The sequence below is a fragment of the Labrus mixtus genome, chromosome 4, assembly GCF_963584025.1.
Source record: "Labrus mixtus chromosome 4, fLabMix1.1, whole genome shotgun sequence".
NCBI lineage: Eukaryota > Metazoa > Chordata > Actinopteri > Labriformes > Labridae > Labrus > Labrus mixtus.
The window spans coordinates 30,659,818-30,672,856 of record NC_083615.1 but is presented as its reverse complement, the minus strand read 5'-3'; the positions used below and the strand labels follow the sequence as shown (position 1 = coordinate 30,672,856).

The 13,039-nt window shown below is 39.3% G+C and overlaps 1 protein-coding gene across 1 annotated transcript in view; it reads left to right on the top strand.

Annotated features, from left to right (window-relative positions):
• hydin (HYDIN axonemal central pair apparatus protein) overlaps positions 1–13,039 on the top strand; it is a 76,446-nt gene that overhangs the window by 27,421 nt on the left and 35,986 nt on the right. Inside the window, exons 18-24 of the mRNA XM_061036995.1 lie at positions 2,909–3,147; positions 3,262–3,556; positions 3,673–3,816; positions 4,165–4,308; positions 5,935–6,027; positions 8,626–8,846; positions 11,927–11,984. Coding sequence (XP_060892978.1) covers positions 2,909–3,147; positions 3,262–3,556; positions 3,673–3,816; positions 4,165–4,308; positions 5,935–6,027; positions 8,626–8,846; positions 11,927–11,984 — 1,194 coding nt within the window. The remainder of the gene's footprint in view (positions 1–2,908; positions 3,148–3,261; positions 3,557–3,672; positions 3,817–4,164; positions 4,309–5,934; positions 6,028–8,625; positions 8,847–11,926; positions 11,985–13,039) is intronic.

The window sequence follows — 13,039 nt, the reverse complement described above, 5'->3', positions numbered from 1 at the left end:
TGAACCAGCTACTTCCATATACACAGCTCAAATTTCAACTCAAAGCTTACGAAGCACAGTGTCTCTCCTAGCCCCTGTGTTAGCATCGATAATAGCAGGCATTATTTCACTCTTATCTTAATGGTCCCTGAAACCAGCGTGGCCACTGCGTCCTTCACCATCCCGCCATTGGAGAATGGTTTCATAAGCTTTGTTTGCACTTAAATGATGGCTCTGTCACTGCATTGGCCTTCTTTGTTCATTGGGTGAGTAGAAATCACAGTTTTTTAAGTGTTGGTTTTAGCTCGTTTATAGTTTCAGTTTGTAGCCTGCTGCCTGCAGACAAGTGCAAAGTTACTGTTTACTTCAGTGTGATGGTGCTCCACATCGCTTCTTTTGCCAACTGAAATGCTGCTACTGCAGATCTGTCCTTGAACATTTCTGAAAGAAACAACAACTTGCTTTCACATTGCATGATGAAATATTATGTTTCCTGTTTTTTTTGTTTTTACATATAACTGACCATTATATAAATGAAGGTTACTGCTCCATTGCTGTGTTAGGCCAGCTGATTGGCTTACCCTAGTATTTTGTATTGGAGGGGTTGAGACATCTGTTTATTTGATTTCATTGAAGTGGGAAGAGGTTTTCAAGGTGCATTTATATTATCAATGTGTTTTTAAACAGTTTTTGAACCTCTTGACAAGCTAATGAAAAACCCTTTCACAAGCAACCGGTAGCTTGCAAGTGATGTGTTGAAGACCCCTGTCCTAGGAGTATGGACTAATGAATGCTTTCTGTCCAAGATTGAATGGGATTTAATACATACAGTACCTGTCCAGCTACATATCATTCTTATGGCATTAATGAGCCCCCTCAACTACATCCAGGCAATACTTGTAAACAGTGTTTTTGTTGTCAGTGACAGGTGGTTCTTGTAAGCATCTGAAGTATCATTTTTTTCCCTGTCTCTTACACTTCGATGACACTTCAGCTGCTTACCATAAGTAGCATTTTAAGACATCTTATTATGACTTTGTTTAGAAGCTGTGCACTTCATTTTCTCTGTTCTCAATGTAAAAAATTCTCTTAAGATTGCATTTTTTTAGTATTGCTTACTTGGTGTAAAATTAAACCTTTTGTCCATGTGCATTGCCTTATCAGCGCTGCCTGATATCCACTGGGAACAGACTTGTGACTTGGACTATCCCTCTATAATTCCTTATCTGCTATTGACACGACCATGCACACACTGAAGCACACACACACAGGCAACCCTGGTGTAACTGCAGTTGGATGACCCTGTCCTCTCCTCTGAGGCAGTGTTGAGGGAAGGAGTTTCCCTCCTGCACTCTCAAGCACCAATCGATGCAGATTCTCCATTACATTACATTTCGCTCAATAGGCTGGCAGGGAGCCACACAAATAGACCCTATTATTGAAGATTGTGGGGATATTGCAGAAGCTATGCACACTTGCATGCTATTAGAGTCTCAATCAGTGAAAAATATCTTGTGAACCATTGATACAATCTGCATGTAATCTGGCAACCAGAAACGAGCCACCCATATAAGATTCAGGTTAGAATGTATTGATTTTTTTGTGCTTTATAATGTCTGACAGGAGATCTGCCTGCAGTGGGGACTGCAGCATCAATGCAGGATATAGGCAGTTTGATATACTGTTGATAACTAAACAACATACAGCAGTGATTTGGATTCTAAGCCTTCCTGACCTGTGCTGCATTTAAACACAATCAATGCAAATCAAGATGTGGGAAGCAGTAGGATTGATGTGATTATTAAGATTCCAGTCGTCTTGCATCTCTCTTCAGGGAGTCAACCTTGATGATCTTTCTCCTCTTCTGGCTCCACCCACCTCTTTACCATGATCACTCTAGTATCGACCCTAACCAAGTTCACTTTCACCGGCTCCATACCTCCCTTAACAAACACTAAGAAAGTGATCTATGACTCCAAAAGACACAAACTTGTCAGGTGTTGCCTGTGGGGTTTAGCTTTCCCTCTTTCTCCTATGTTCTCATAACTTTTGAAAAGCAACACAAATGTCAATTGCAGTACATAAGAAAATACAGTTTTCTCCATTGATCAGCAATCTGCTTTGTTGTTCTATAAGCAGAGGAAGCGTTCAGGCTTCACAGCATCTGTAGGATGCTCTTTCTTAAACTCCCAATTAAAAGTTTACATCCAAGCCATCCATCAACAGAGATGCTTTATAGAACATTGATTGTGATCCTTACCGATGCTTGGTCAGATATATATACAGTACAGTGAGCACAGTGAACGGCTTTGTCCGACGACTGGAGATGAACATTAGATTTACATCTGTTTTCTCATTACATTGGACCTCATTCAAACAAATGCAATCCAACAATCCACAGAGCTATGAAATGGAACAAATATCGAGTCGGTTTGAAAGTCATCCATTTTTAGAGGGAAAAGATGAGAAACACATAACATTTCTAAACCTTGTGAATGTTTGTGATTTTCTGCATTTTGAAACATGTTTTAGTATCAACCCTTAACGGCTTTAATTCTGGTGTTCACCCCTACTTTGTACTCTACCGATTATCATAATCATATTTGAGGGATATTCTGTTGTACTAATGCTCTGCCTATAGCTCAAAGATCTCATTCTGCTCAGGAATGTTAATGTGATTATGCTGCTATTTGATATACACATCACTCTTTCCAGGTCCATCTGTGGCTGTAGCCTCAATGGCACGTGCAGCACAGCTAGGGGAAAGTACCCCCACGAGGGAGTTATTTCCATGCATCACATTTCAGTCATGTACCTAACTGCTTTAACTGTTACTGTTCTTCTTAGCTAACGCAAAGATAGAAATAGCAGCAGATGCCTATTAGGTAAGTAATAAAAAGGAACTTCTGTTGTGCTTCTGTTTCCTTAGTTCCATAAAAAGCCCCTTTGGCGGGTTGAGCCCAGCAAGGGGGTAGTGCCACCAGAAAGCCAGCTGGAGCTTAAGGTAGTGGCTCACCTGAAGGACACTCTTTTTTTCCAGGCCAGGCTGGAAGTATCCATCCAGGACAGTCAAACACACACTATCCCTCTGACTGCCACAGGCACTGGCACTACAATTGTTAGTGACAGGCCTTTTGCTCCCAGCCTTGAGCTAGGCACATATTTAAGGTAGAATATAAAAAGCTCCTAGTACTGAGTCAGATTTTGACTTAATGAGTATTTGGTGATTTTAAACCGTATTTACATACACCTCACTACTGCTGTTTGTTTATGTCCTTAAAGCCATGAGACATGCCAATACCACTTCAAACTGACCAACCATGGCCAGCGAGGACACCGGCTTTATTGGAGTATTGAAGGCTTCCTGCCTTCCACAAAAACTCGCAAGGGGGCTAACTTGTCTGGCCAAACCAGGCTGCCCCCTATCTCTGCTCCCAGAAAGAAGGACACTCTGGATCGGGCGTCTTTGCTTCCTAGCAGAGAGCTCTCTGTGTTCAGCCTCAGTCCTGACCGAGTGGAGCTTCTCCCAGGATGCTCTGTGGACATGATGCTGACAGGATCTTCAGACTCCCCCAAGGTGAGACAGTCTGCTTTAGGGTCCAAAGGTGAATAAAACCAGTTTTCAGAAATGTACAAGCACATCCAGTGTGTATCCCTCTGATTAGGTGCATGTTATTGTGTATCACTTCCCAGGATGTAAGGGAGCGTTTGGTGTGCCGTGGCATTGTGGGTCACCAGGGCTGTAAAGAGCACATCATGTCTGTAGATGTTACCTGTCGCTTTGTGGCTCCTATGCTCAGCTTTTCTTCCAAGCAGCTGAACTTCTACATAGAGAAGGTGGGTCAGTAAATCATGAGTCATCATTTTTTCTAGAATATTTTATTTTGAAACTTAAATGTTTTAATAATATTTAGTTCTGTACTGTATCTTATAAAAATGTAAAAAAAATAATAATAATACAAATTACATACAACATACAGCAGGATGAAATGCCTTATGGGGTGAGTTTGCAGGAAATTAAATTAGACCAATGACAGATACAGATATTAAATTTTGCATATTTGAAAGGGTTATTGATTGTTGGATAAATTGGTCAGGTTACACCATGTAAAAAAAACAGGAAGACTTTTACTTCATATACTTTTCATCAAACAGGTCTTGACATTTTCCGTGTATTATTTACAGGTCCCTGGAGAGAATCTGATGCCCCTGTATGAGAAGCTGATCTTGAAGAATGTGTCCTCTCTGTCTCTATCTATCGAGCTCTCAACTGTAGAGCCGTTCTCTCTGTGTGAGGTCCAAGGAGCCCACAGCTCAGTGACTACTAAGGTACACACCATTTATATTTGCCTTTCTTCTTTTTTATTTTTCATTTCCAGTTTGAGTAGGAGGAGGCATAGATTATTATTTTCCCCTTGCACCACGATGAATTGGAATTTCCTTTGAACTTCTGTCATCTACCAAGGGAGATTTGTTTTGTTTTAAAATCACTACATGAGGATGTTTAGTTAGAAATCTGTATTTTATACCAAGATTAAATTAATTTTAGATTACAGTTGCCATTTAGTTCAATCAGTTTTGTGAGCATTGTTAGCTTTCTAGACATATCAGTGTGGCTTTCTTGTTATTTTGATCTTAGATCGTGATTTTAAAATCAGCCTTAACACGTGCAAAATTAGCTTTTGTGGTGTTAATTAATTGAAGCCTGTTGTAGCTCTATTTATCTCACGTATTTCATGTATCTATGAAAGGACAGCAGTCAGATATTGGTAGTTGTGTGTAAAACACATTTTGCTTTGAATGGATGGTAGTTAACCAAATGTAAAAAAGTTTCACAATAAATAAACTAAATGAAGCTTTATGAACTTTATGAATATCATTTTCCTTTTGTTTCCCATCTTGCACACAATTTTATACTTCATTTCATTTTCATTGCTGTTAGGTCTTCTTAGGAACTAATCTGGAAGTATAAAGTGAAAGTACAATGCTGCAAAGACTTATAAGAAGACATATGTTTTAGTGCCAAGGAAAATACTTGATGTTTATGGTCAGTGTCTTGCTCAAAGACAATAGCAGGAACATCTAATACATCATACAGTATGAATCTGAAGAAAGGTCCCTGCATTCAAACTGATATTTGAGGCATACTTGCTCATTTACAGTAATACTTCAACTTGAATTGATTAGTTGATATTTAGTGGCTGTCATGGAAATAGTCTTGATATTGCAACAAAATGGTCACTAAAACTGACCAAAAGAGTACTGTAGAAATAAGTCATTAAGATGAATTAGCATTTTGGCACTTCTCGTTCCAGAGAATGTATAGGCTATGCACGGGGTACTCCATTGGCCATTTAGATTATGAAAGTAGTGTTCATTTGTGAATATGATCTTGATGAACAAACGTGTAAGTGTTATATACTTTTTACAGAACTTATTTTCAGCAATAATCAAAAAGCCCACAGAAAAAACCCAACGGCTTTTTGTCAAGTGAACATGCTCGCTTTATTAAATTATTGTGAAAAAAACTTTTTCCCTGAGATAAAATTTAATTTCATGTGTACCCATAAAATGCATTTTCATTTTAACAGAGCTCTGGCTCCGATTGCAAGACTTGATTATATGCAGGATTTTAATCCACATTTAGAAAGGTTTTAAAGTGTGGTCTCTGATTGAAGCAAAAGAGTAACAAGGTTTTTGATAAGCCTGTGACCCAAGGCATGATTACACTAAACATGTCATAGTCATCAGATAAAAAACATGATGTAATGATTTTTTCTGTAAGCATTTAAGAGTAGATTTCGAAAAAAAAGAAGAAAAACAAAGATAAATGAGAACATTAATTGGGAGTGTACCTTCCAAATATCTTCTAATAATTGTAAAGCCTGGTTAATTTGATACCTTTACTTTAAATATATATACTGTATATTTAAACAACAGCATATCTTTTTCTAGTCCTTGGCCTTAGGTGATGGAGGGCAGGCTGAGCTGTGGATAAGCTTTAATCCAGTTTACTGTCGTGATCGGGTGTCACGAGTCGTGGATCAGGTAAAAATATATTTATTTTTATATTGATAGATCTCACATCTGATGCTTTGCTTTGTGATCCTGGGGCATATATACAGTGGGTACGGAAAGTATTCAGACCCCTTTACATTTTTCACTCTTTGTTTCATTGCAGCCATTTGCCAAAAAGTTCATTTTATTTCTCATTAATGTACACTCAGCACCCCATCTTGACAGAAAAAAAACAGAAATGTAGAAATTTTTGCAAATTTATTAAAAAAGAAAAACTGAAATATCACATGGTCATAAGTATTCAGACCCTTTGCTCAGTATTGAGTAGAAGCACCCTTTTGAGCTAGTACAGCCATGAGTCTTCTTGGGAATGATGCAACAAGTTTTTCACACCTGGATTTGGGGATCCTCTGCCATTCTTCCTTGCAGATCCTCTCCAGTTCTGTCAGGTTGGATGATGAACGTTGGTGGACAGCCATTTTCAGGTCTCTCCAGAGATGCTCAATTGGGTTTAGGTCAGGGCTCTGGCTGGGCCAGTCAAGAATGGTCACAGAGTTGTTCCGAAGCCACTCCTTTGTTATTTTAGCTGTGTGCTTAGGGTCATTGTCTTGTTGGAAGGTGAACCTTCGGCCCAGTCTGAGGTCCTGAGCACTCTGGAAGAGGTTTTCTTCCAGGATATCTCTATACTTGGCCGCATTCATCTTTCCTTCATTTGCAACCAGTCGTCCTGTCCCTGCAGCTGAAAAACACCCCCATAGCATAATGCTGCCACTACCATGTTTCACTGTTGGGATTGTATTGGGCAGGTGATGAGCAGTTTTCTCCACACATACCGCTTAGAATTAAAGCCAAAAAGTTCAATCTTGGTCTCATCAGACCAGAGAATCTTCTTTCTCATAGTCTGGGAGTCCTTCATGTGTTTTTTGGCAAACTCTATGCGGGCTTTCATATGTCTTGCACTGAGGAGAGGCTTCCGTCGGGCCACTCTGCCATAAAGCCCCGACTGGTGGAGGGCTGCAGTGATAGTTGACTTTGTGGAACTTTCTCCCATCTCCCTACTGCATCTCTGGAGCTCAGCCACAGTGATCTTTGAGTTTTTCTTTACCTCTCTCACCAAGGCTCTTCTCCCACGATTGCTCAGTTTGGCTGGACGGCCAGGTCTAGGAAGAGTTCTGGTCGTCCCAAACTTCTTCCATTTAAGGATTATGGAGGCCACTGTGCTCTTAGGAACCTTGAGTGCTGCAGAAATTCTTTTGTAACCTTGGTCAGATCTGTGCCTTGCCACAATTCTGTCTCTGAGCTCCTTGGGCAGTTCCCTCGACCTCATGATTCTCATTTGCTCTGACATGCACTGTGAGCTGTAAGGTCTTATATAGACAGGTGTGTGCCTTTCCTAATCAAGTCCAATCAGTTTAATTAAACACAGCTGGACTCCAATGAAGGAGCAGAACCATCTCAAGGAGGATCAGAAGAAATGGACAGCATGTGAGTTAAATATGAGTGTCACAGCAAAGGGTCTGAATACTTATGACCATGTGATGTTTCAGTTTTTCTTTTTTAATAAATTTGCAAAAATTTCTACATTTCTTTTTTTTTTCTGTCAAGATGGGGTGCTGAGTGTACATTAATGAGAAATAAAATGAACTTTTTTGAGTTTAGCAAATGGCTGCAATGAAACAAAGAGTGAAAAATGTAAAGGGGTCTGAATACTTTCCGTACCCACTGTATATATATATATATATATATATATATATATAGATAGATAGATAGATAGAACCCTTCAGCTCTTTAAGACAATATAAATCCTCCTTGCATTCTATATCAACTATTTTTTTCATTCACAACCACATTTCACTTAAAATGCTGCTCAACTTTTATTCAGTTTTATAGCATTTATGGGGTTAATCTGACTCTGTGATGATTGTATTTGATTGTTTCTGTAGGTATTGTTGATTTATTTTTGATTTGAGAAAGAAAGAAAACAACAACAGGATAGCCATCTTATTCTGTTTCAGCAGTATCTTGTGGTATTAAGAAATGGACACATAAATCAAATATGAAATAAACTCAATGAAATTTCCAAAACAGTTGGAGTGCTAGCGTTTGGGAACTGAGAGGACAAATTTGGTTAATTTTGAAATTAATGCTGGGAAATTGGTTCTCTGTTCACAAATGCTAACAATAGCCATCTACAGATTGCAGTTCCAAAACTGCTCCGTATCTAGTAGCGCTGTCATTATGCCTCTGTAGTAAGCGTCATAATGACTTCGCCCCACTATTCCGCTTTGTGTGCGCTAAACATTGTGTGATGAACAATGTGAGGCATACAGTAACAGGGGCAGTAGTATCCCTCCTTCAACTGGCAATTTAGGCATCAATAGTGTTGAAAAGGAAGAGGTCATTCTACAGAGTGGTAAACATGATCCAGTGTTGCTGCTATTGAAATCAAAATTGGCATATACTTTTTCTAACACAATGTCATTTCTCAGTTTCAACATTTGACATGTCAAATACATTGTTTAAATGTTTGTGAAATCATTACATTGTTTTTATTTACATTTCACACAGCATCCCAACTTTTTCACAATGGGGTTTTTCATTATACATTTCCTTACGTTACATCTCCAGTTCCTTGAGGTACACTACCAGGGACACCCTCAGCAAGACATGGTGGAGCTGCATGCTGAGGTCCACTTTCCCAACCTCCACTTCCCCTCCACAACAGTGGATTTTGGCTGTGTGCTTAACTGCACAGAGACTCAGAGAGTATTCTCAATCACCAACTGCTCCCCACTGCCTGTGTCCTACCAGTGGGCTTTCCTGGAAGACCACAAGCACGGCACCATCAGGTAGATTTACAGCAAAAAATGTCCATGACCTTTTTGAGTAGCTCAGTTCCCTGCATTTCCCTAGAAAAGATGCCCTATGGTATAGAATACAAAGAGGGAATGGAGAACGTGAGGGGACAAGAGGGGAATGGATTTCAGGCCTTTATTAAAACTGTCCTTTGGGATGAGTTAGTACAGTGGCTATACATTTAACCCTTTGGATTGAAAGCCAACTCCATTCTTAAATCCCATGGGAGGACAAATCTTCTGATTTGGTACTTTATGTTATATTGTGCCTCTCTCAAGCCTTTGCTCCTGCTCCCCTCCCTTAAAATGGACTGTAAATACCAGAGTAGTGTTTCTATCCATGGCCATGAACCAACTTACTGCTCCACCTGATTTATCACCCTCTACTGCCTTTTCCCCTTCCCCCACTTTCATGCATTGGTATTCTTCCTTGTTGCTGCCCTCCTTGTCCTCATATTAGGATTAACATTGCCTATTTGTCTTTCTTCAACTCATCTTGCTCCCCTGCTTCTTCTAGCTGTGCCTCTGCTTTCTACAAAATCCTAACAACCTTCTTTTCCTTTTTTTCACTTCTTCCATCTTAGATTGTGACCTCTCTTAACAATCTGCCTTATAGGCCGTCCTGCTAATTAAATGGAGACCTCACTCTGCGCTCACTCACTCACTTTAAAGTTTCTCTTTCTCTCTCACATAACCTGCACTATCTGCCCATGTTCAGCTAATTACGCTGCTATCAGTAATTATACCACAGCCCTCGGAGAGGAGAATTTCAATAGAGCTTACTTTTTTCAATCCATCTAACCCACTGATAGATGGAGGCAGAACAATACATTAAAATACTGTAACTTTTCTGTCTTTAGAACCTTATATCAGCAAGCAGTAAACTGGAAAACCTACTGCAGGGCATCTGAATGTCTGATCACTTAAAGCTCTGGGTGATTGAGAGGATGTTGACCTTAAGCCAAGGTGCACAGAAGGAGATTTGCAATGGGGAGCAAAGCATTCTTTTTTCTTAACATAGTTAGTCAGAAACAGCCTTGAGCTTCTCGTTTTTCATCAAAATGTACAGTAAGCTGTTTTCTTTGTGTTGTCACTTACTCAAGGAACCCATAAACAGTACACCTTTTATGCATAAGAAAGACATTTCAGTTGGAATGCACCTTGGTAAAAGAACTGAAACATTGTTTAATCTTATTCTCTCTATTCTGAGTTCTTGTGAACATACAGAAGCATCAAAAGCACATTTTACTACTCATGAGAATGAGGACATTAGCTTTAGTGCTCATACCTCTGTGTTATTTTCCCATTAAAAAGCAGTGTGTCAAGGTAGCATGAAATGGAAAAAGTAATATTATGTCCATCAGTTGTTTTTTTTAAAATAACAACCACCATTATTGGGAATAAAAGAAGGTAACTTCTTGTGCATAAACAAAGTAATCATTGAAAAAGCTAATTTGCAGGGAGACAAGTGCAGCTGGCTGTTATTGTTTGTGGATGTTCAGTCGTGAAAAATATGACTTACACTACCTTGAAATGGGAAATAAGTAATAAAAACGTAATGTTATCTTAGCTGTTCTACTGTAATTGAGTGTCGTACCAGTGAGAGCCACTCTATCTCTTCCTCACACTCACATTGACTCACAAACTGCAAACCTATAGCTATTTGTCTTTAGTGTCATATTACAGCATCAATTTCTCTCTCAACCACTCCTCACTTGCTTTTCTTTCTGTCAGTCGGCAGGAAGTGAGATTCATATGGTTCAGTAGTTTCTGATGTGTAGAGATGCAGTGCTAGTGAAGACAAGCTAACAGTGAAATGCAGTCACACCCGTGGTGTGCATGAAGGAAAGAAAAGATGGACAGGAGAGAGAGACAGATGTGAGGGTGTCAGAGAAAGGCTATTTCTGTTTTGAGCTGAGCTCTTGCAGAGTCATCAACTGCTGTCTCACCATCTGTTCCTCTCTCCGCACCAGTGGGTTTAAAACTCTTTATTATAGGACCCCTGTTTCAAAAGCTCTCATTCCATGTTGGGACAAATACGTTTATTGACTATTACAAACTCTCATCCATCGGAACTGCAGTGAGCATTCAAGGACACCGACTTACAGTACTTGTTCACCCATCCACCTTACATTGCTGGGGGTACTAATTAGTGATGTTCTCATGGCCAGACATCAGGCCAGCCTGTCCTCTAATACAGCATTGACCCCATACTGACCATACAACAGTGCCCCCTGCTGGCTTGATAACTATTATACACCCTGTCTAAATTGATACAACAGCACTGTGGAAAATATATGTCAATCCTGCCTTACATGTATTCACACCCTGAGGCTCACACATCATCACACACACACACACACACACACACACACACACACACACACACACACACACACACACACACACACACACACACACACACACGTAGGCGATAACGTAGCTACTGTTTGGTGATTTAATATAGAACTTGTCCAGCCAGCTTTGAGATGGCTTCACTCACTAAATCTCTTTCATTTTCTTCCATGTTTATTCAGCACTTCACTGCAATCTATCCTGACCTGTTTCCTGCTGCTTGCCTATTAAAATTCCTCTTAATTATAGAACACTCTGTTTAATTAACTTGATGGATGCACACAGTCTGATCCCACAGGGAAGGAGAGAGAAGAACAGAAAGAGAAAATAAGAGTCAGAGTTGTTTGGGGTGTGGATGTTGAAGATTATTTTTTTCCTTCAGTATTACATTATGTGTTAATGATGTATATGATATACCATAGCTGCTTATATAATCTGGTTGCATTTTCTTTGTACATTTCTTAATAGTCCACCTCATGGACATGGTGAGACTTTCAATTATGCATTTTCATGGAGATTTGACTTTATTTATTTATTATCTTCGATATACTGTATATCCTTATCTTCTATATATTAGATTTGTATTCTTAATACATATTTGATGTAATGAGGAATACCTTATTCCAATATTTTTCTATTGAATAGACAGAGCAGTATACTGAAGGGGGGTTCAGTTCCTCTAAAACATTTTTAAAAACTGTTTTCATTTTCCTTCTCAGCCCCAGTCCTGATGCAAATGAACCGAGCAGCGCAGAGAGAACACCACGTGTGGAAGAGGTAGGCAAATGCTCTCATTTAGGGGTTTCCTGACATTACCAGCCTTTCAAGGTACATTTCCCCTATGTGTCAATGCTGCAGTGCTGGAGGTAGACCACATGCACATACACCACTGCAACATAATACCTCTGTGTGCAGCTTTGCCCTTTCCTCTCAGTGTGCAGAATAATTTCTTATTCGTCATGCATTGATGTTAAAGAATGCTGATGTTCTTTTACAACACAGATTAATCTTCAAAAGCCTGATTTATAGCTGGTAGTATCTATGATGTTTACAGCACTATACATAAGCAATATGTGTTAATATGTAACTCAATAACTCCTGCAACTGTTTTATACTAATCAATACCTTTTGAAAAATATTTTCTTAATTATTGTTTGACCAACATTCCCAAAACAAAGGCATTTGGCGTATACTGATAAATTATGATTGAATAGACTGATTTTGTTTGCCCTTAAGTACAAAACACAAGTTGATCCAGAGATGATATGAAAAACCAGAGAGTGAAGTTCAACATTATGGGAAAATAATACCTTTGCATTCTGGCAAAAGTTAGATCGGAAGATGATCAGATCAGAAATGAAGGTGGATCCTGGAGATAGTGAGCTTAATAAGCATTTATACTTGACGGCTAACGGCTAAACTGGATCTGATCAAAGTGGGAAAAACAGCCCACTTATCAGAAGCAGCAGATTTCAACAATCAACCTGTAATATCTTGTTTCTTGGTTTTCTGAGGGGTTTTAGATGCTGGAACTACTTTTGTGTGTGTGCGTGTAGCAGTGACTTTCTCGAGGCTTGGCTACTAACCTCACAGTCATGTCAGGACTCAAGAAAGTGACTTCACCTGGCCCTGAAATATTACAACATATTTTCCCCAGTAAAACCACAGCTGGTCATTTTTACACATATTCTTTGTGTAAAAACTTTTGACAAAGGAACACATCAGCACATGTATCAGTGTCCAAAACTTTTCTTCTTGTTAAGAGCAGATACATCCTCCTTACACTTCCTTTTCAGACGTGTTAATTGCAGTAACAAGTCTTTGAAAGCTTC